Raw genomic sequence first — 23,000 nt, 5'->3', positions numbered from 1 at the left:
TACCCGGAGAACGGGGAGAAGCTGGAGTCTGAGGAATGGCAGTAACGCCTGGGACGTTAGGGAAACAGAATTGGAGGGAAGTAGGGGGGGGGGGAGAGAGAGAGAGAGAGAGAGAGAGAGAGAGAGAGAGAGAGAGAGAGAGAGAGAGAGAGAGAGAGAGAGAGAGAGAGAGAGAGAGAGAGAGAGAGAGAGAGAGAGAGAGAGAGAGAGAGAGAGAGAGAGAGAGAGAGAGAGAGAGAGAGGCAAGGCACACACCTCCTTAGTTAAATTGAACAGTGGCCTTGAAACGTATATTATCATGAAAAACAAAAATAGAATGTGGTAAAATGTATTTGTCAGTGAGTCACTGTTGGAACAAGGAACTAATAAATGACTGACATTCTCAGAACCAGTCCCCATTGGTCTTGGTCCCTCCTCCTGATCCTCATTGGCTGGCAATCAATCCTATAGTGGAACAGGGAAGGGTTGGGCACTACATAAAGGAAGTGGGAGTAGGCGCTTGTGTTGCAGTTCATCTTTTGTAGAAGGAGTGGGAATTGTGTCAGCTCGCTGTGACAAGCAGTAAGTAGCTTAATGTGCATCTAATGGTTCGGGTTTAACTGTTGAGCAACAGGCTTAGTGAGATTCTGTAACTGAGACTAAATGAGAATACGTTTAATTTTCTGTGCGTTGGTGCGGTTTGGGCCTGTGCTCTGAGTTCGTGTCTTGGTGTTAACGGGTTTTCTTTCCATTTCAGTCACTCTCCACTCACTGTAAACCATGGCTGAAGATGAGATTGCCGCTCTGGTGGTGGACAATGGCTCCGGGATGTGCAAGGCTGGCTTTGCAGGGGATGACGCCCCGAGGGCTGTGTTCCCATCCATCGTGGGACGGCCTCGACACCAGGTGAGTCCTCCAGCTGTTGTCTATTCCTCGCCCTCCTTCCTTGATGTTCATGCCGTGTAGGTGTCAATCAGTGTGTGCTGGTATCGGAGTCAGATTTTCCCCTTTCTCTTCCCCCTGCTGGTTGTGTTCAGGAAGGCTGGAGGGAAAACTGGCCACTACTGAGTCTTGCCTTCTCTTACTGGGAGTTCCGTGCTTTATGTTAACTCATCTCTGCTGTAGGAGCCTCTGTGCCCAAACTTGTCCACCCCCCCCCCCCCCCCCCCCCCTTTGAATCTGCTTTGGACGGATTGATGTAATCTCTTACGCCGTGGTCTGTATCTTTACTTAAAAGCATTTGATTAGATTAAAAGCGCAGTTGTGTAACTTTTCGTGGAGTTTGGGGAAAAGTGAACAGAATGTTTTTTCAAGCAAAATAAAGTGATTGATCAGAATTGCCATGAGTTGTGAAAATGTTGCCATGAGTTGAGTAACTCAACAGAGTTTGTTTGAGGATGAATGGAGAAGAGCAATTGAGGGCACAGCCGGTGGATTTGGATGGAATGCTTTCAGTCGATCCCACATAGGAGGATGGTAAATAAAGTTTTTGTGATGGCACATGGCCATTCCTGCTGCCAGGAACATGCCAGCTTCCAATGGAACAATGCCATTTAATCCCATTCTCTCCCCTAATGTCCTTTCAGCCTGTTTCCTTTGTAGAACTTTGACTCTGATTCCAAATCCCCAAATGACACAAACCTGACTGGGAATGTTTGGTTCAAGCTGCAAAGATATTTCATCAGGTCACAGGCTAGTAGTGAGTGGGCAACATGGAGCAGTGTTTTTAGGGAGGTATTGGTAGAGAAGATAAGTAAAATTCAGTCATGGAGTCATAGAGTATGAAAACAGGCCCTTTGGCCCAACTTGCCCACACCGGCCAACAATGTCCCAGCAACACTAGTCCCACCTGCCTGCGCTTGGTCCATATCCCTCCAAACCTGTCCTATCCATGTACTTGTCTAACTGTTTCTTAAACGATGGGATAGTCCCAGCCTCAATTACCTCCTCCAGCAGCTTGTTCCATGCACACAACACCCTTTGTGTGAAAAAGTTACCCTTCGGATTCCTATTTCATCTTTTCCCCTTTGCCTTGAACCTATGTCCTCTGGTCATTGATTCCCCTGCTCTGGGCAAGAGACTGTGCATCTATCCGATCTATTCATCTCAAGGCACTCTAAGATCTCCCCACATCCTCCTGCGCTCCATGGACCCAACCTACTCAACCTCTCCCTATAGCTCATACCCTCTAGTTGGCAACATCATCGTAAATGTTTTCTGAACTCTTTCAAGCTTGACAATATCTTTCCTATAACATGGTGCACACAACTGAACATAATATTCTAAATGCAGTCTCACAAAGTCTTATACAATTGCAACATGACCACCCAGTCAATAAACTAAATCCTCAACATTTTTAAAAACAACTAGACCAAGTGGACCCGTTGGGCCTAAACCTCTCCTGCATTGATGCAGCACCCCCCCCCCCCCCATCCCCATTGCAGGAGGGAATGGACAGGCAATGATACGAGTCGGGATCCTTCTAAATCAAGAAGGATCCCGACCCGAAACATTGCCTGTCCCTTTCCTCCTCAGATGTTGCCCGACCCACTGAGTTTTCCCAGCAGGTTGTTTTGCTCAAGACTCTGGAATTTGCAGTCTCTTGTGTCTCCATTGTACTGTGGTAATTTTTCCCTCTTGCATTAGAGGATCTAGTTCATCCAGAGGGAGTGCAGCAAAGATTTGATGGACTGGTCCTGGGATGTGGAGCCTATCACACAAGAAGAGATTTGGAACCTTTGGCTTCTCGTCGCCAGTTTAGAAGAACAGTAACGTCACAGAGACAAAAATACTTGCTGCCTTAACAGGACTGATGTGAGGAGGGTGTTATCTGTTGACCAAGGAGACAAGAGTTGTTTTGGGTTCCCATAAAGACAGACTGTTTAAGACAATCAAATTACCTATTTGGAATTCTCTACCAAGATAGTTGTGAAGGTTCAGTCACCAATCAAACTGAGATTGACCAGACCTGGATATTACAGTGCAGGATCATGGTTTTGACAGAAAATCAGTGATGATCATGTTGCATTGTGTCCTGTGGTATTTGTCTGTCACATAATGAGAGATTAAATAGCTTTGGCCTCTGGTTCTTTTTCCTTCAATATTTTATGCGCGTGCCGAACATGATGTCATGTTGATGCAATGATGAACATGATGAATATGATAAGCTCCTCTTCCTGCACGTTATCCATATCCCACCATTCCCTGCATATCCATATGCCCACTTTCATATCTGCTTCTACCGCCACCTCTGGAGTGCTTTCTCACCATTGTGTGTAAATAAAAAACACTTGCCCTGAATACCCCCATTAAACTCCACGCCCAAACCAACTCCCCACACCCCACCCCTCCGTGGCCTTAAAGCTATGCCCTCTTGTCTTTGATATTTATGTCCTGGGAAAAGGTTCTGATTGTTTACCCTATCTATGCCTCTCATTACCTCGGCACACTTCTATCTGCTCTCTTCTCAACCAACTCACCCCAAAAAAAATCCAAGTTTGTACAACCTCTAATCCCTTGTAGCCTTCAATGCCCTCTAATCCAGACAGCAGTCTCGTAAACCACGTGCACCATCTGACCAAGATAGGGCAGGTGAGAGGGGCTAAAGAGGGCAGAATGGTGATATTGTGGATTGGCAATGAATGGATGGAATGTAGCAGGTTTAGCCTATTAACCGTTGCTCTGCAAGGACACAGGGTTGGAACACAAGGTCCTCTGCCCTTTACTATACATATTTACCCTGTTTTTAATAGTAAATTCATCCAATTTCTCTATTCCAGGGTGTGATGGTGGGAATGGGTCAGAAAGACAGCTATGTTGGGGATGAAGCCCAGAGCAAGAGGGGCATCCTGACCCTGAAATACCCAATTGAACACGGGATTGTGACCAACTGGGACGACATGGAGAAGATCTGGCACCACACCTTCTACAATGAACTGCGAGTGGCCCCAGAGGAGCACCCTGTCCTCCTCACAGAGGCTCCACTCAATCCCAAAGCCAACCGGGAGAAGATGACCCAGATCATGTTTGAGACCTTCAACACCCCAGCCATGTACGTTGCCATTCAAGCTGTGCTGTCCTTGTATGCCTCTGGCCGCACCACTGGCATTGTGATGGACTCTGGGGATGGTGTGAGTCACACTGTGCCCATCTACGAAGGCTACGCCTTGCCACACGCCATCCTGCGTCTGGACCTGGCTGGCCGGGATCTCACTGACTACTTGATGAAGATCCTGACCGAGCGTGGGTACTCCTTCACAACCACGGCCGAGAGGGAGATTGTCCGTGACATCAAGGAGAAGCTCTCCTATGTGGCCCTGGATTTCGAATCTGAGATGCAGACGGCCAGTTCCTCCTCATCCTTGGAGAAGAGCTACGAGCTCCCTGATGGACAAGTTATCACCATTGGCAACGAGCGTTTCAGGTGTCCAGAGACCCTCTTCCAACCCTCCTTCATTGGGATGGAATCTCATGGACTCCATGAGACCACTTTCAACAGCATCATGAAGTGTGATGTGGACATCAGGAAGGATCTGTACGCCAACATAGTCCTGTCTGGTGGAACCACCATGTTCCCAGGGATCGCTGACCGCATGCAGAAGGAAATCACAGCCTTGGCTCCGCCCACCATGAAGATTAAGATCATTGCTCCACCAGAGAGGAAGTATTCAGTGTGGATCGGAGGTTCCATCCTGGCTTCTCTCTCCACCTTCCAGCAGATGTGGATCAGTAAGCAGGAGTATGATGAGTCTGGTCCCTCCATTGTCCATCGCAAGTGCTTCTAATGACCCTGGGTCATGTGCACTCATTCTGACCATCAGTCTTCACCTATTTGTAGCTTCTGCCTACCCTTCATTTTGATTTATTGCACACTCTTTCTCTCCTAATTTCTTCCTTCCCATTAAATGGAAGGAAGTACGCCATGTGTACAGGGACAAGTCGGCCATGCCCCTATTTACATTGTGATGGTACTGTACCCATGTTTTGGCTGGGACTGAGGGGAGAATTAATCCAATGAACCAATTCTGGGAGTGGGATGGTAAGGGGTTAGTAACATCTGACTTTGTAACCACAATGAATTTGCCTTTTATTGCAAAATAAAGATTATTTTTTTTTGTCAATAATCTTCTTGTTTAATGTTTTGTCATCTGTAGCAAATTCACATTTACCCAAATCTGATTTAGTAATCGGAGTTTTACTACATATAAACAAATCTTATTTGCCTGCATTAATTCTACATCCCTCTATAACCAAAAAAAAAAGACACATAGTGCTGGAGTAACTCAGCAGGTCAGGCAGCAGAACATGGATAGGTAATGTTTTGGGTCGGATTTCTTCTTCAGACTGATTGTGGTAGTGTAGGGAGGTGGGGGGGGGGGGATTGGAGGAGAGGCAGGACAAAGCCCGGCAAGTAATAGGTAGATACAGGTAAAGGGAGGCTTTGATAGACAGAGATCAAAAGCCAAAAGGTGTGAGACAAAAGGATTGAACAGTTGTGAATTGTGAAGCTGGAGAAAGAAAGAAATATAGGTGGAGGGTAGGGGGAGGGAAGAATAGGTGTGACTTCATTGGAGCACAGGGGAGAAGGGGGAGGGAAAATAGGGTGGGGAAGAAAGGGGGATGTTTAGTTACCAAAATTGGAGAATTTAATGTTCATACTGCTGGGTTGTAAGATTGCCAAGCAGAATATGAGGTGCTATTCCTCCAGTTTGCTTGTGGTCTCAACTCTGGAAATGGTGGAGGCCCATCACAGAAAGGTCAGTACGGGAATGGGAAGAGAAATTAAAATGGTTAGCAACTGGGAGATCCAGTAGGTCTTGGGGGACCGAGCGCAAGTGTTCGGCTGTGCAGGAGCTTGCATCTGGTGCAGTAGATGAGGTTAGAGGATACACATGTGAACCTCTGTCTCACCTGGAAGGATGCTGGGGTCCATAGATGGAGGTGAGGGAGGAGGTGTAGGGACAGATGTTACATCTCCTGTTGTTGCAGAGGAAAGTACCTGTGGAGGGATTGGTTTGAATGGGCAGGGATGAGTGAACCAATGAATTTTGGAGGGAACAGTGGAAGGCGGAAAGGAGTGGGGATGGGAAGATGTAACTGGTGGTGGGATCACATTGAAGGCGGCGGATGTGTCAGACGATGATGTGTTCGATGCAAAGGCTCGTAGGGTGAAAGGTAAGGACCTGGGGAACTCTATCCTTCTTTCCCAGGGGAGGAGGAGTAATAGCAGAACCATAGGGCACTGGTGAAGGATCTATCTTGGGGGCATCATCCCTATGACAGCAGGGAGATAACCAAGTTTACCAAAGAAAGAGAACATTTCAGATGTCCTCAAATGGAAAGCCTCACATTGGGAGCAGCTGCAGTGGAGATGAACAAATTGAGAGTAGGGGGTAATGTCTTTACAAAAGGCAGGATGGGCGGACATGATAACTGTGGGAGTTGGTAGGTTTCAGAGGTATCAGAGACAGACCATGAATTTGATGTCAACTTATTTACATTGGCGAAACCAAGCCCAGACTCGGCGATCGCTTCGCTGAACACCTGCGCTCGGTCCGCATTGATCAAACTGATCTCCCGGTGGCCGAGCACTTCAACTCCCCCTCCCATTCCCAGTCTGACCTTTCTGTCATGGGCCTCCTCCAGTGCCATAGTGAGGCCCACCGGAAATTGGAGGAACAGCACCTCATATTTCGCCTGGGCAGTTTGCAGCCCAGTGGTATGAACATTGACTTCTCCAACTTTAGATAGTTCCTCTGTCCCTCTCTTCCCCTCCTCCGTCTCAGATCTCCCTCTATCTTCCCGTCTCCACCTATATCCTTCCTTTGTCCCGCCCCCCTGACATCAGTCTGAAGAAGGGTCTCGACCCGAAATGTCACCCATTCCTTCTCTCCCGAGATGCTGCCTGACCTGCTGAGTTACTCCAGCATTTTGTGAATAAATACCATGAATTTGAGTCAGGGTGGAAGTCGGTGGTAAAGTAAAGGGCTTGTCCCAGTTAGACGATTTTAAGGTGACTGCCGGCGACTAGGCTGTCGCCGCATGTTCGCCGGGGTGTCGCGGGCATGATCGTGAGGAGTCTTCAATGAGTCGTAGCGGATCTCGGCGCGTCGCGGAAAAAGTTACCTGTTCAAAAACATTCGGCGACAGCTGGCTTGTCGCCAAGTATCGTAGCTTATTGCGGGCGCTGTCGCATGCTGTCCCCAGGTTTGTTAGGTTGTCGCCGGTACTGAGGACGGATGAATTTCCTTGTCGACTACCAAAGTCAACCGGAGATCAGGAGACGACAAGGTCCGACAGGAACGGTCAAAACCCGTTTTGACAGCTGACAGAAATGCAGCTGTGGAATGGGGGTGGAGACCGCGATGCTGTCTCTCTCCGTTATAATTGAATAAATTGCAGTTTAGTGACACCAGTAATTGGTCGATTTTAATCAATAGAGCGATTATTATCAAATGCTTAACCACATAAACTTGCTTTCAGTCAATAACTATTTGGTCAAATGATTCTGTTCCGGTATCCTGATAAACTGCCGACCGTACTGTAACGGCAGGGGATTGTCGAGTGATGGTGTGACAGTGTAAACACCGGCAGAGTGGCTTCTTTTGTGGTTTAACGATTAGTAATTAGGATAGCAGAGAGTTGTCTCTGGTCAGGGACCTTCGTACATTTACCTTGCCTTAAGATGCTGATTTAAACTGAAGATAGACACAAAAAGCTGGAGCAACTCATCTTTCATTCATTTGTTCCTTACCAACATCCAGGGATCTCTCATTTCCCCACTCCCCTGACTCTCAGTCTGAAGAAAGGGTCTCGACCCCAAAAGTCACCCATTCCTTCTCTCCAGAGATGCTGCCTGTCCCGCTGAGTTTCTCCAGCTTTTTAGTGTCTATTTTCTTCGACCTGACTGCAGCAGGTTACAAGGAATCGGATCTCCCAACAGTGGGAGGAAGAGTGGCCGTGGGATTTTCAGCGGGACTGGATAAGTAAAATATGTTGATACCGGGGAGGCTGATACAAAGACAGTGGGGACAACAGTATTGGCAGTTGGGTTCTCGCTGTCTTTCGGAAAAATCCCGGACGTCACATTAAAACCAGATTCCAAGTCTCCCACTGGAACTCATTGGTTCTGCTGGAGGTTCACTGGAAAACCCTTGTCGCAGATGCATTTAGAAGCACGTAATACTAAAATTAAGAAAAGGCATTTGAAGATAGTTTTGTTTAACCAATTTATTTACCGTCAGCACATTTGACAGGTAGATTGGAGGCGACAGTTTGACGGTCAGGTAAGCGTGGGAATTTCGTGATGTTTCCGAAGACGGTGTAATCTCTTAGCCAGGTGCTAGTTTCACTAAAAAAGTGATTTGTATCGACCTGACTCGGCATTGTCGTGGTCACTGTCGTAGACATTGTCGTAGGGTAAAACAAATTTTGGCGATCTGCTACGACTTTGACAGTCGGCGACAGTCGCCTTAAAAATCACGTAACTGGGACAGGCCCTTTAATGAAATTAACGAGTTCTGCAAGGGTGCTGGAAGCAACCCCGATACAGTCGTCGATGTTGGGGCAAATGAGTTGAGGGATGGTGCCAATATACATTTAGAACAAGGACTATTCGATGTAACCGACAGAGGCAGGCATAGGTGGGGACCATGTAAGTGGCCATGGCTACACCTTCAGTGAGAGGAGTCAAAAGAGAAGTTGTTGAGGGTGAGACCAAGTTCCACTAGGTGCAGGAGAGTGTTAATAGAGGGAAATTGATTGGATCTCTGTTCAAGAAAGAATCGCAGGTTTTGAGATCTTCCTGGAGGAGGATTGAAGTGTAAAGGGACTGGACGTCCCTCTCAACTAAACTAAACTATGACCTGCTCAGTGAACAACCTGTCAGGCTGCCTTAGAGTCATAGATAAAGTCATAGAGTGATATAGTGCGGAAATAGGCACTTTGGCCCAACTTACCCACACTGGCCAACATGTCCCAGCTACACTAGTCCCACCTGCACGCATTTGGTCCATATCCCCAAACTTGTCCTATCCATGTACCTGTCTAACTGGTTCTTAAATGTTGGGATAGTCCCTGCCTCAACTACCCCCTCTAGCCTGTAAAGGTTGCTACTGTTCCAGACTCCACAACCTCCTTGGCAGCTCATTCCAGATACCAATTGCTCTGTGTGGAAAATGTATCCTTTAAACCTCATTTACCGTAGATGAAATATAGGTGGAAGGGTAGAGGGAGGGGAGAAATAATTTAGATGCATGGAAACAGGCCCTTCAGCCCAAATTGCCCATGCTGACCAAGATGCCCCATCTAAACTAGCCCCACCTGCTGCATTTGTTGTTTTAGTACCTGCCTCAACTACCTTCTCTGAAGAAGGGTCTCAACCCGAAACGTCACCCATTCCTTCTCTCCCGAGATGCTGCCTGACCTGCTGAGTTACTCCAGCATTTTGTGAATAAATACCTTCTCTAGCAGCTCATTCCATATACACACCATCCTTTGTGTGAAGCTTTAGCTTCTCAATTCACAACTCAATCCTGTTGCCTCACACCTGTCTTTTCAACTCTGGCCTTTGTCCAACCATCTGCCTTTAAAACCTCCCACTCTAACCTGCATCCACTATTACCTGCCAGGCTTTGTTCTGCCCCTTCTCTCTTCCAGTTCAAAAGCCTGATGGTTGCTGGGAAGTGGATTTGCATGTAACTCCATCGACCTACTTCATTCCTCTGCATAAAAACCTACCAGTTTTGCATACAAAATTAACTACTACCTCATTACAAATGGTAGTACAGGAGACTGCAGATGCTGTAGTTTGGAACAATAAACAAGGCAGCGATAGGAACTCAGTGGGTTGGCATCTGTGGAGGAAATGGACAGTTGACATTTTGGGACTTGCATCATTAACTATTTCTCTGCCTCTACTGGAGCTGTTCAACCCACTGTGTTACTGCATCGGGTTGTTTTAAATCCCTTTACGAATCACTGTTTGTGGCAGAGAGATCAAATTTCCACTCTGCATATGCAAATATTTCTGAACTTTAGTCCTTGAGTCGAGGCTACCAATTTTAGACCCTGGCCCTCCATCCCATTCACTCAACTCTTCCCCTACATTCTAGAGAACAACCCGGGTTTGGGAAACCTCTCCTGGTGGTACGATCCCCGCACTGCATTCCCTCTCAAATCATTATAGCCATCCAAGGGTCTGGCGCCCAGTGCTCCTGCTGAGCTCAAACCAGTGGCATGGAGGAACAAGGGACTGCAGGTGCTGGAAGCTGTAGCACGTAAAGAATGGTACTGGAGGAACTCAGTGGTCAGGCAGTATCTGTGGGGGGAAATGGATAGTCGACATTTCGGGTCCGGAGCCTGGTTTGGCTGTAGCATAACATCCACCCAAGTCTACCCCATCCCTATTTTACGTCTCCTTCAGAGAAGGTACAGTGGGAGCAGATGGTTGGGAGGACTTGGAGAAAAGCATCTGTTCATTTCCTATCACCTGGATACTTCCAGACCTGCCTTAGTGGCACTTCACTTTTACAACCCTTTGTTATTGTTTAAAAACAAAGTGCTGGAGTAACTCAGCAGGTCAGGCAACATCTCTGGAGATATTGATAGGTAATGTTTTGTCGAGACCATAGTGGGGGGTGGGGGGAAGCTGGTAAGGTGGTGGGGGCGGGACAAAGTGATAGGTGAATTTTGTTATTGGTGTTGGTTATTATTGTCACGTGTACCAAGAGTCAGTTAAAAGCTTTGTTTACGTGCTATCCAGTTAAATCATACAATGCATGAGTACAATTAAACCATACACCAATATAACAGGCAATGAAAAGAGAGTGCAGAATATAGTGTTACAGCATTATCACCTTATAGTTACAGAGAAAGTGCAGAGTTTAAAAAGTGCAAGATCCACAACGAGTGGGTCGGAAGATTGAGACTGCACCTTGGTCTATGGGAGGACCATTCAGTAGTCTGTTAGTAGCAGGGAAGGAACTGCTGCTGAATCCAGTGGTATACACTTTCAAGCTTTTGTATCTTCTACCCAACGGGGAGGGGAGAAGAGGGAATGGCCATGGTGTGAACGGTCCTTGATTATGTTGGGTCATTGGTTCTCATTCTGAAGTCCCACCTTGACGTCACCCATATGCACCCGCATTTTCATCCATTGGGATCACCTCATTCCCTAGTTCACTCCCTCTCCCAGCTGATGGCCGTATATTTAGCCCAACAACTCCTGGGTTCTTGGAATTCCCTCTCCAAACCCTTTCTCTCTCTCCTCCTTTAAGATGCCTCTGAAAACCTGCTTGTTTGATTGAAATTCTGGTCAGCTGCAAATATCTCCTTAAATGCCCTGCATGTCAAACGTAGTGAAAGTACTTGACCCTGCAAGAGGCATTCTATGGATGCAAGTCATTTCCGATGATGAAGCTGGCCTAGTGCAGCGGAATATCTTAAGGAGATCAGTTTGATTCCTTTTTGGGTCAAAGCTGCAAGGTAGCTTACAGTAAAAGAGGAACAGGAAAGATTTTCTCAACGTTTACTGGCCTCAGTGGTTCACAGAGTGAAGAGGAAATGATCTTTTGCTGAAATTTTGGTTACAACATGACTTCCTCTTTCGCTATCCGAGGCAGCAAAGTCGTCCCATCCCCCGCTGTGTCCTCAGAGGAAGTGAGGGGTTGCTGGCTCCAGGGCAGGGAGTAGCTGACGTGGCACAGATCTCAAGGGGTCTCTTGTTCCCAGAATGTGCTGTAAAGCTAAGTATCACATGCTTGAGAAGAATCGAGGAGCAGCTAATCTTCCAAGCTGACACATTGGCCTATCTCTACCATGAGTCAACATTAACCAGGCTCCTACAGCTCTCCTCTGTACAGCTCTACCCTGAGCCAACCCTTGGCCTCTTACTTGTCCCTTTCCCATCTCCTTTTCCCTAGCGCCATTAATCTTCCCATGATGTAATTTCTCGTCCTATTCAACCACAACTCCTCCTGTGTGCCCTCTTCCCCATTCTCCCCATCCCACAACCCCACACCCAGTTATTCCCTTCAGTACTGATATCCATGCCTTCGACTATCTGAGCTCCAAGCTCTGGAATTCCCTGTGTAAACCTCTCCACCTCTCTCTCCTCCTTTTCCAACCAAAGCTTTTCATTGATCCATAAAGTTACATGGCTCAGCCCAAGTCATCCATGCCGACCAAGATGCCTATAGAAGCTAATCCCATTTGTTTGTGTTTGTTCCATGTCCTTCTGACCCTCCCTATCCATATATCTGTCTAAATAATTTTTAAATCTTGCTATTGTACCCACCCCCAACACTTCCTCTGACAATTTTGTTCTATAGAGCCACCACCCTTTGTGTTAAAAATATCATAATCGTACTTTATAAACCAAAGTATGTTTTGCAACATACGAGGAATTTGATGTGCCATACAGTCATACCAATAAAGAGCAACAAGATACCCAAATAAACTTTTAACATGAACATCCACCTCAGCGACTCCCCACATTCCTCACTGTGATGGAAGGCAAAAAAAGTTCAATCTTCTTCTCTTCTTTGTTCTCCCGCGGTTGGGGGGGAATCTCAGCTCCCCCCCCCCCCCCCCCCCGGCGGGTGATCTGACCCCGGGTCGGGGCTGGTCGAACCTTCTGCAACTTTTGAGCTTCCCGACATCAGTCTCTATCCGAGACTGCGAGCTCCTCAATGTTGAAATCTGCAGGCTGCGGTTGGAGCATCAATCCCAGGCAAAGGATCGCAGGCTCCAATGGTAAGTCCACGGCTCCGCAGTGGGGCTCAAAGTCAGTCTCCAGCAAGGCCCCGCTCCATGATGTTATGCCACAGAGCGACCGGAGATAAGATCCGGAAAACAATCGCATCTTTGGCAAGGTAAGAGATTTGAAAAAATTTCCCCCGACCCCCTCCCCCACCCCCCACATACAACAAACCAAAGAACATTAACACATACTTTTAAAACACACTAAAAATAACAAAAAGGACGAAAAGACAGACAGGCTGTTGGCAAGGTTGCTATCGCTGACGGGGCCACATGCTTCTCATGTCCCTTTTAAACATTTCGCTTCTCATCCTAAATCTATGTCCTTTTAGACACCCCAATCCCAGGAAAAAGATCATGAGGTAGTTTATCTATGTCCCTCATAATTTTGCACATCTCACCTATCTATCTCCTTTGCTCCAGGGAAACAGTTTTGACCTATCTAGTATCTCTATATATCTCAAGCCCTCCAGTCCAGTCAATATCCTTGTGGATCTTTTCTACACCCTCAATCACATCCTTCACATACCACGGTGACCAGAACTGCTCACAAGTGCTATCTAACCAAGGTTTTATACAACTGTAACATGACGTCCAACTGTTGTACTCAGTGCAAGGTCCATGAAGCCAAGAATGCCATGTACCATCTTTATCGACTCGTCTACCTGTGTTGGAACTATGTACGTACATCTAGGTCTCTCTGTTATATCACACTCTCCAGGTCTCTGCCATTCACTGTTTATATCCTCCCTTGGACTAGCGACCCAAAATGCTTCTCCTTGCTCTTGTCTGAGTTAAATTCCATCTGCCATTCCTTTGCCCTCTTTCCCTGTTGATCAATTACCTGTTGCAACCTTTGGACAACTTTCTTCACTGTCGACCACACCAACAATTTTGGTATTAAATATTGATCATCAATGCCAATGGTTGCTTTGGTGACTTAATGTTGAATTTTCATCTAATAATGTTGAGGGACTTCAATATGCAAAGGAGATGAGGAATTCAGGCTGTTCTTTCCTGGACTGTGTCTATTTTTGGATGCAGGTGCTCCAGGTGGATGATGTGCTTGTGACGTCTTCCCTTGAGTCTTGGATGGTGGGAAGATTTTGAAGGGTCAGTAGATGTCAGGACCCTTTTCCTCCTGATGCTCTGATGTTCATACAGTTGGTTCAGAAGATCCTTTGATCAATGTGATCCCAAATATGGTCCTGAGCTTACAGATTGGGGTGGTGTATGTTTCTGCTCCCGTTGATGGTCCAAAGAGCCTCATGCCCATGAGACAAGCTGCCAGATCTGTTCTATGTCTATTGCATTTAACTTGATTACCATCAAGACAGGTCTTTGTCTCCACAAGGACCATGTGGTGGTCACTTCTACCGATTCTATAGTGTATAGATGCATCTGCCACAGGTAATGAGTAGGTTTTTCCCCTGTTCACAATCTGCCACAGACCCAGTCTGACAGCCGTGCCCTTCCTTGTTGAGTTTGCGTTCTCGGTCAGTTGGTTGATAATAATCAGAGTCGGCACAGACCTCACTTATTCGTAGTTTATTAGAGATCTCGTAGACAGGTTTCTAAAAGCGCACACAAAGTCACGGACTCCGGGGCCAGTGGAAACGTGTCTCACCAGCCCCGAGAATCAAGCTCACTTCATTCCCAAAAACTCCAAAATTTACAGGTTATTACAACCAATCAGTTCTTGGAACATAGTCAGTTTTCCCTTATAAGGCCCTAACATGCTGTTACTCCACATCCTAACCTGGCCAGCTCAATCTGTGGTGGACACTGAAGTCACACCCAGACAACTTTCTGTGTACTTACACCTTGAATGTTTCTTCCAAATGTTGTTCCAAATGGAGTAGTACTGATCAGTTGAGGAGGGATGGTGGGTGGGGATCATTCGGGTGAGGTTTCCTTGCCCATGTTTGATCTAATGCCATGCCATGATCATCATCTGTCCATTCACTCCACAGATGCCGCTTGACCCACTGAGTTCCACCGGCACTTCATTTTTTAACAAAGGGGGACATGGCCACCTATGGCTTGGTGGGCTATTGAACAACCATCTGATTGTTCCTTCAACAACAACCGATTGAGCAGATTCAGTTTCACAATATTGCATTACGGTTCTTGTGCTCACAGCCTCCCGCCTGCTTGGCTCTGAGGTGACTCCTGTGCTACCATATAAGGTCATGAAACTGAGCTGGTAAGTTGGTCTGGTGACGGGAAAGCAGAACCACAAACACTACGCCTCCAGCAACAAAACAGATCACAGGATAGTGTGTTGGTGCGTGTTGCGACCCATTAAACACTGGTAGCAGGTTCACTCAGGTGAACAGGCCCTTCAGTCCAACTCGTCCATGCAAACCAAATTGCCCAATTGAGCTCATCCCCCTTGCCCACATTTGACCTAGATTCCTCTCAACCCTTTCCATGCTTGTGCTTATCCAAATGTCTTTTAAACATTGTAATTGTACCTGCGTCCACCACTTCCTCTGGCAGTTTGTTCCACATATCCACCACCCTCTGTGATAAAATTGCCCTTAAGGTTGCTATTAAATCTTCCTCCTCTCACCTCAATCCTATGCCCTTCTCGGTTTAGTCTCCCCCACCATAGGAAAAAAACACTATGAATTTACCCTATCTATTCCCCTCAATTATATTCCCCTCTTTCAAGTCACCCCTTGGTCTCTGGCGCTCCAGGAAAACAAGACCCAATCCAGGAAAAAAGACCCAACCACAAGCATGGTTGTGCAGCGATAGAGTTGTTGCCTTACAGCGTTTGCAGTGCCAGAGACCTGGCATTGATCCCAGCTAAGGGCGCTGTCTGTTCTTCACCACCCTGAATATGACACCTCATCAAATAAACCAATGCCAATACTTGTATCGCCACTTTCATGGAACTACGTTCCTGTACTCCCAGGTCTCTCTGTTCTACTGCCTCTTAATCCGTAAGTCCTGTCCTGGTTACATTACCAAAAATGCAACTGAATTATTCAATGTAGTCACTGAGAATACCACAGAGATTTGTTGAGGACTGGGGTGTGTGGGGAATTCCATTTCTGAAATCTTTCGCAATCGTAGCACAAGAGATTCTGTCTAATCGATGTAAACCAAAACCAAGATAATCATTTACTGGACATTTCAAAATCTCAGGACATCCCATAACATTCTGCTGCAAATGGAGGAATGGACCGTGTAATTTCTGACCGGGTAATGTTACTTGTGTCCACATTTAATGAAAACATATATTGGGAATACTGGGGAGCATTCCTTTGTTCTTTGAAATAACACCAGGCCCTCAAACCCCCATGCTGCAACTCCCCCCCAGTACTGCCCCTCCCACAGTGCGGCGCTCCCCCCCCAGTACCACCCCTCCCACAGTGCGGCTCTCCCCCAGTACCACCCCTCCCACAGTGCGGCGCTCCCCCCTCAGTACTGCCCCTCCCACAGTGCGGCGCTCCCCCAGTACCACCCTTCCCACAGTGCGGCGCTCCCCCCTCAGTACCACCCCTCCCACAGTGCGGCGCTCCCTCAGTACTGCCCCTCCCCACAGTGCGGCGCTCCCCCAGTACCACCCTTCCCACAGTGCGGCGCTCCCCCCTCAGTACCACCCTTCCCACAGTGCGGCGCTCCCCCAGTACCACCCCTCCCACAGTGCGGCGCTCCCCCAGTACCACCCCTCCCATAGTGTGGCGCTCCCCCCTCAGTACCACCCCTCCCACAGTGCGGCGCTCCCCCCTCAGTACTGCCCCTCCCACAGTGCGGCGCTCCCCCAGTACCACCCTTCCCACAGTGCGGCGCTCCCCCCTCAGTACCACCCCTCCCACAGTGCGGCGCTCCCCCCTCAGTACCCGCCCCTCCCACAGTGCGGCGCTCCCCCCTCAGTACCACCCCTCCCACAGTGCGGCGCTCCCCCAGTACCGCCCCTCCCACAGTGCGGCGCTCCCCCAGTACCACCCCTCCCACAGTGCGGCGCTCCCTCAGTACTGCCCCTCCCACAGTGTGGCGCTCCCCCAGTACCACCCTTCCCACAGTGCGGCGCTCCCCCAGTACCACCCCTCCCACAGTGCGGCGCTCCCCCCTCAGTACCAGGCTCCAATAATTGACATGCCCTTGGATCCGTCTCCAGAATGTAAATTACCTGACTCATCTCCATGGATAAAGCTTCACTGCTTTCCTGCCTCATATTTATCCCTTAATCAACATAAAGAAAACAAGGAAATGGAGGTCCCAGCAGGCTTGCTTCATTTCACGGAAACCTTTGATGTAATTACTGAGAAATCTGCTGTGGCAATGCAGAGAGAGAGAGAGAGAGAGAGAGAGAGAGAGAGAGAGAGAGAGAGAGAGAGAGAGAGAGAGAGAGAGAGAGAGAGAGAGAGAGAGAGAGAGAGAGAGAGAGAGAGAGAGAGAGAGAGAGAGAGAGAGAGAGAGAGAGAGAGAGAGAGAGAGAGAGAGAGAGAGAGAGAGAGAGAGAGAGAGAGAGAGAGAGAGAGAGAGAGAGAGAGAGAGAGAGAGAGAGAGAGAGAGAGAGAGAGAGAGAGAGAGAGAGAGAGAGAGAGAGAGAGAGAGAGAGAGAGAGAGAGAGAGAGAGAGAGAGAGAGAGAGTTTTGATCCTATATATGGTAGCAGGGATTTTCTCGCCACACAGATATCTAAAGCAAGAAGGAAAAGGTTTATGGAAATGGTATCAAGTTTAAAGGGGATTCTAAGAAGCTTTTGATCACTCAGAAGGTATTTGAATCTGGAACAAACTGAGGGGGGTACTGGAAGTAGTGAGTCACAACATATAAGAAGTGTTGAGACAAACACTTGGATTCCCAAAGTTCTGAGGGCAAATGGGATTGGTACAGATCATTACTCAATGGTTTCAGCATGGACACAGTGGGCTGAAGGGCCATTTACTGTGCTGCGTGACTATGAACAGTTGTGGAGTGGGAGACAAAGTTAATGTTTCATGTCAATAATGTCTCATCACAACTGGTCAGCACTACTTGTGAAATATTAACTCTGCTTCTCTCTCCACATTTGCTGACTGACCTGCTGAGGATATCCGGCACTCTCTATTTTTAAATCCAAAAAGCTGCAGGTGCAGCAGATCAAAAATAAAAGCAGAAGATACAAGAAATGTCCAATAGGTCAGGTAGCATCTGTAGAAAGAGAAATGAAGCAGACGTTTCAGGTTGAAGACACTTCACCAGATTTAATGAAAGGAAAACGGGTTTAAATTCGCAGACGGGGTGGAGGAGGAGTGGGCATGGGAAATATCTCTGATCGGCTGAGGCTGGGTTGCTTTGCAAATAAATGGCAGAGCTACTTGGTTAATTGGGGCTATTGGAGAGAGGAGTCGAATGAAAGCTGTGAAATGAGCCCAGTAGAAGAGCGAGAGCACAAAGGAACTTGAAGTTGTGAAATGTACAGCTGGAGGGCACACCCAAATGATGAGCAAAAAAACAAAGTGCTGGAAGCACTCAGTGGGTCAGGCAGCATCCGTGGAGAGAACAGTAAGGACATTGCTTTGGGTTGGGACCCTTCTTCCGACTGATTGGAGTAGGGGAGAGAAAGTTGGAAAAAGAGGTGGGGGTGGGGCAAAGCTTGGCAAGTGGTACTGTAAGTGGGGAAAAAAACACAAAGTGCTGGATTTAACCTTGCGGATCAGGCAGCATTTCTACTTGACATGGATGGGCAACATTTCGCATCGGGACCCTTCTTCAGATTGGACCTGAAACATTGTCAACCATAAATGCTGCCAAACCTGCATTATTCCAGCACTTTGTGGGTTTTTTTTGGTAAGCCAGCATCTTGTAGTCCCTTGTGTTTCCAAGTGATAGATGGCTACAGGTGAGGTGAGAGTGCGATTGACACAGGGGTGGAGTAAGTGACAAATGCGAAAGGTGAAAAGGAGACACCTCGAGTCCTGGCTCATGAGCTAAGCTAGAAAGAGGGCAGAGAAGATTCGTGAGGATGTTGTCAGGACGAGGGCCTGAACTAAAGTGAGAGTTTGGACAGGCGAGGACTTTATTCCTTGCAGACCAGGAGGCTGAGGAGTGATCTTATAGAGATACATAAAATCATCAGGGGAATAGATATGGTGAATTACCCAGATTAGGGGAATCAATAACCATAAATTTAAGATGAGAGGGCAAGGATTTAATAGGCAAATTTTACACACAGTGGGTATATGAAACGAGCTGTCAGAGGGAGTAATTGTGGCAGGTACTAACAACAACATTTAAAACACGTTTGGACTGATGCATGGATAGGTGAGGTTTAGAGGGTTAAGGACCAAACATGGGCAGGCAATACTAGTGTAGATGGGCCATCTTGGTCAGCATGTTGGGCTAAAGGGCCTGTTTACCTGGAAAGGCTTGGCAGGCTAGGCTTGTATCTGTGGAATTCTCTGCCTCAGAAGGCAGTGGAGGCCAATTCTCTGAATGCATTCAAGAGAGAGCTTGATGGAGCTCTTAAGGATAGCGGAGTCAGGTGGTATGGGGAGAAGGCAGGAACGGGGTACTGATTGAGAATGATCAGCCATGATCACATTGAATGGCGGTGCTGGCTCGAAGGACCGAATGGCCTCCTCCTGCACCTATTGTCTATTGTCTATTGCTGGAGTTTAGACAAGTGAGAGGTGATTTAATTGATACATAAAAGAATATCTCTCTGCCTCCATCACCGCCTTACCTGGCAGCGTGTTCCAGCCCCCGGCTACTCCCTGTGTAAAAACGTTGCCCTGCACATCTCCTTTAAACTTTACCTCTCTGACCCTAAAGCTATCGTGTTTGACATTTCCACCATGGGAAAAATGGTTCTAAATGTCTGCCTTCATGAAAGTCCCAATGAGAAGAGGGCACGGCCGGGATAGTGGGAATCCTTGATGATAGATGATGCTTCTTGAGGCAGCTCCTCATGTAGATGCTTTCAATGCTGGGGAGGGTTGTGCCCGTGATGGTCCAGGATGGGTCCACCTCTCTCTGCAACCCTCCTGCATTTCGATGTGTTGGAATTGCCATACCAAGTTATGAAGCAACCTGTCCAGATAATTTCTACAATGCATTTATGGAAGTTTGTAATATTCAGTGATAAGCCAAATCACGTCAAACTTCCAACAAAGTAGAGGCACTAATGCGCCTTCTTCGTGATTGCATCTGTGTGTTGGGCCCTGGATAGGTCATCCTAGATGATAATGCCCAGGAATTTAAAGCTGCTAACTGTCTCCACCATTGATCCACCAATAAAAACTGGCACATGGTCTCTTGACTTCCCCTTTCTGAAGTTAACGATTAGTTCTTTGGAAACGCAAGGAATCGCAGATGTTGGAATCTTACGTAGAACACTAAGTGCTGGAGTAACTCAGCGGGTCACGCTGCATCTCTGGAGGACATGGGTAGGTGTCTTTTCAGATTGGGACCCTTGGTCAGATTAATACCTTGGTTTTCTTGACAATGAACGAGAGACATTGTGATACTGCTCAACCAGGTGTTCTATCTCTCGAGATTTGGCCTATAACAGTGGTGTCATCGGTGAATGTATAGATGAGATGTGGTCAAAGGCTCTGTTAATGATGGTAGTCACAGTTCAGGAAGAAGGAAACCATCTGAGAAGCAACAGTTCCAAAGCCAATGTCATCAAAGTAAGATATGTTGGAGATGGAGAAACATGGAGAATGGAACGGAGTACCTACAAGAAGCAGGTGGGGTGGAAGCCAAAGCATCTGTGGAAATCTGCAAGCTTATAATGAATGTCTGCCATGTCTATCCCTGAGATGTAGACAGATGGGAAAGGGAAGAGGCAGAGATGGACCATGTGAAGCTGAGAGCAAGATGGAAAAGTAATGTTATTCCTTCATCTCTCCTCTCCCGTCGGGCAGAAGATGCAGAAGTTTGAAATCACACACCATCAGACTCAGGAACATCTTCTTCTCCTCTGCCGTAAACAACTGATTGATCTTTCCATTAATTAGGGCACAGTCCCGATTCTCCAACCCACCCCAGTGTGAATATTGAACTTTGTCTCTGGAACTCTATAATGCTGAGAACTATATTCTGCACTCTGTCTCTTTCCCTTCACTCTACCCATGCTATTTGAGTTTGGCTTGATTGTGTTCATGTATGGTATTATCTAATTTGATTGGATAGCATGCAAAGCAAAGCTTTTTACTGTATCTTTGTACACATGACAGTCATAAACTTAATAAAATCTTCCATATCCATATAAATGCAAGATGCAGAACCAATGTAATCATAGATGTACCGGAAAAAGAGTTGAGGGACAGGGTCCGATTGGGACTATGCAGTCATCAATGGACCGGAAAACGGGTTGAGTGTCAGTGTCTGAGGGGAATAGAAGGAAAGATTGTTCCCTATATCCCACAAAAGTCTTGGTATGGGCCCATGCACGTTTCTGTTGCTGTACCTTTGATCCTTTGATATGGAGTGGAGTCAAAGGAGAAGTTGTGGAGACTGGATGCAGTCAGACAAATGAGTGTGTTGCTGGAGAGGAACTGGTTGCTTTTTTTCCCTCCCATTAGTTCAGCCTGACTAGTGTGGGTTGTCTCAAAACCCTGCACTTTGTAAATGTAGTTTCCTTTGTTCATGCTCTAACTAACAACTTTCAGTTCATAGTTTTTGCTCATTTTCTCTCTCTCCCTAACTTCCCCCTTTAACCCATCAACTCAATAACTATTTTTCTTTAGTTTACAACTTGTGCAACATCACACAGTAACCCTGACCAATCTAACATCCTTATAGCTAATACTCTTCAGGCAGCTTTCTGGTAAACCTCTTCTGCACCCTCTCCCAAGCCTCCACAACCTTTGTGTAATCAACTATTTTGCACTCCATGGTTGCTGCCTGACTTGTCGTGCATTTTCAGCATTTTCTGTTTTTCATTCTATTTTTGACTTCATTAATAAAAGGATGCGTTGATAGGTGAAATGGCAGCTTCTTCCTCATTCTGCATTCCTCTGGGGCTTTCTGTTCCCCTTCCTCCCCCTGCTGCTCTGAGTTTGCTTGAGCTGCTGTTCTGTTTCTGGTTGGGTGAACTGAACTTCCTACAGATGAAGGAACCTCCCCAGCTCCGTGACACTGTTCAGTGTCACTCACCACCATCTTCCACAAGGTAGTTTCTGGTCTTGAAAATGGCACCATTCATCCCCAAAACAAACTGAGAAACCAAACCCTGAACTGGATGACCTGCTGTTATTTTCAAACCCTTATGTTGCTTGTCATAGACTGTAGAACCTATCCAACCTCTCCCTGTTACTCTTGCTCACAAGTCAGGTAACATTCTGGTGATCTCAAAGAGGTATAGCATGGAAATAGGTCCTTCAGCACAACAAGTTGGCATATTGGGTTAGTCCCATTTGCCTGCATTTGGTCCATATCACTCTCAACTCTTCCTATCGAAAAATATCTGTCCATATCAGAGGTGCCATTCATGGGTTAGATTTTAAACTCCGGCCCTGTCTGCACTATCAAAGTGATAAGGATAGAATCGCAGGATTATCTTACAAAGGGTCTGTGGCATTCTGTGGAGCCAAGGTTGTCTACCCATCGCACCGTCACCACATTGCTGCTGTGAGAGCAGACTGCATAAATTGGCTGTCACATTCCCCATCATGCAAAGGCGTCCACATTTCATGAGATGTTCTGGAGAGGTTGTGATGAGGAAACGAGGTACATAGATTCCAGAGAGTTTTTATTTCACAGTAGACTGAGGTGGACCCATTGGGTCCAAATCTCTCCTGCGGGCCTCTCCTGGGGCAACCCTCCCCTAAGTGACGATCCTGTGGGCCCGGCAACCCTCTTCAACTGAAGAAGCCTGTTGCCGGGCGGAGAGTGTCCCCCGGGGTCACGGGCGGGCAAGGGGGAGCAGGGAAGTGGAAGGGTGCCGCCAACACTGCAGCCAGAGTGTCCTCCTCTACCCCCCCCCCCTCCCAGCACTCACCCACTCCATCCCCCCCTCAACCCCCTTTAAAATTTCCCAAAACCTCTCCTGCATTTGTCTAGCACCCTCCCCTCCCCCACTCCCTCTCCCCTCCCCCACTCCACTATCCCCTCCCCTTTTTTTATTTCACATACTTCCCAAATCAGATCAAACAGGAAAAGGATGTGAATCCCTATTCTCCACCCACTCCACCCTCTCCAATCCCCACCTTGATCCATTCCGAGGATTCACTCTGATCTGCATGCCCTTCGACTCCCCGTACACACACGGTCACGCCAACCCTTCACCTCTCTCATCCATATCTTCTGCATCTG

At 47.3% G+C, this 23,000-nt stretch overlaps 1 protein-coding gene across 2 annotated transcripts; it reads left to right on the top strand.

Moving 5' to 3' along the window:
* Window positions 1-455: 455 nt before the first annotated feature.
* On the top strand, window positions 456-5,093 carry LOC144592824 (actin, non-muscle 6.2). Of its 2 annotated transcripts, XM_078397949.1 has the most exons (3): window positions 456-561; window positions 737-885; window positions 3,759-5,091. In XM_078397949.1, the coding sequence occupies exons 2-3, from the start codon at window positions 760-762 to the stop codon at window positions 4,761-4,763; spliced, it is 1,131 nt and encodes a 376-aa protein (XP_078254075.1). In that variant the 5' UTR covers window positions 456-561; window positions 737-759; the 3' UTR covers window positions 4,764-5,091. The 2 variants fall into 2 exon arrangements, with proteins under 2 accessions (XP_078254075.1, XP_078254076.1); XM_078397950.1 differs by lacking the exon at window positions 456-561 and having other exon boundaries at window positions 757-885; window positions 3,759-5,093.
* The last annotated feature ends 17,907 nt before the right edge of the window (window positions 5,094-23,000 follow it).

The sequence above is a fragment of the Rhinoraja longicauda genome, chromosome 4, assembly GCF_053455715.1.
Source record: "Rhinoraja longicauda isolate Sanriku21f chromosome 4, sRhiLon1.1, whole genome shotgun sequence".
NCBI lineage: Eukaryota > Metazoa > Chordata > Chondrichthyes > Rajiformes > Arhynchobatidae > Rhinoraja > Rhinoraja longicauda.
Note: the sequence above shows the minus strand (reverse complement) of the source record. Positions and strands in the feature narration are given on the sequence as shown.

Bases quoted from the DNA above. Each gene is read 5' to 3' on its own strand.
- LOC144592824 (XM_078397950.1), top strand. From the start codon at position 760: ATGGCTGAAGATGAGATTGCCGCTCTGGTGGTGGACAATGGCTCCGGG. The intron at 886-3,758 runs GTGAGTCCTCCA...TCTCTATTCCAG, and splicing joins TGGGACGGCCTCGACACCAG to GGTGTGATGGTGGGAATGGG.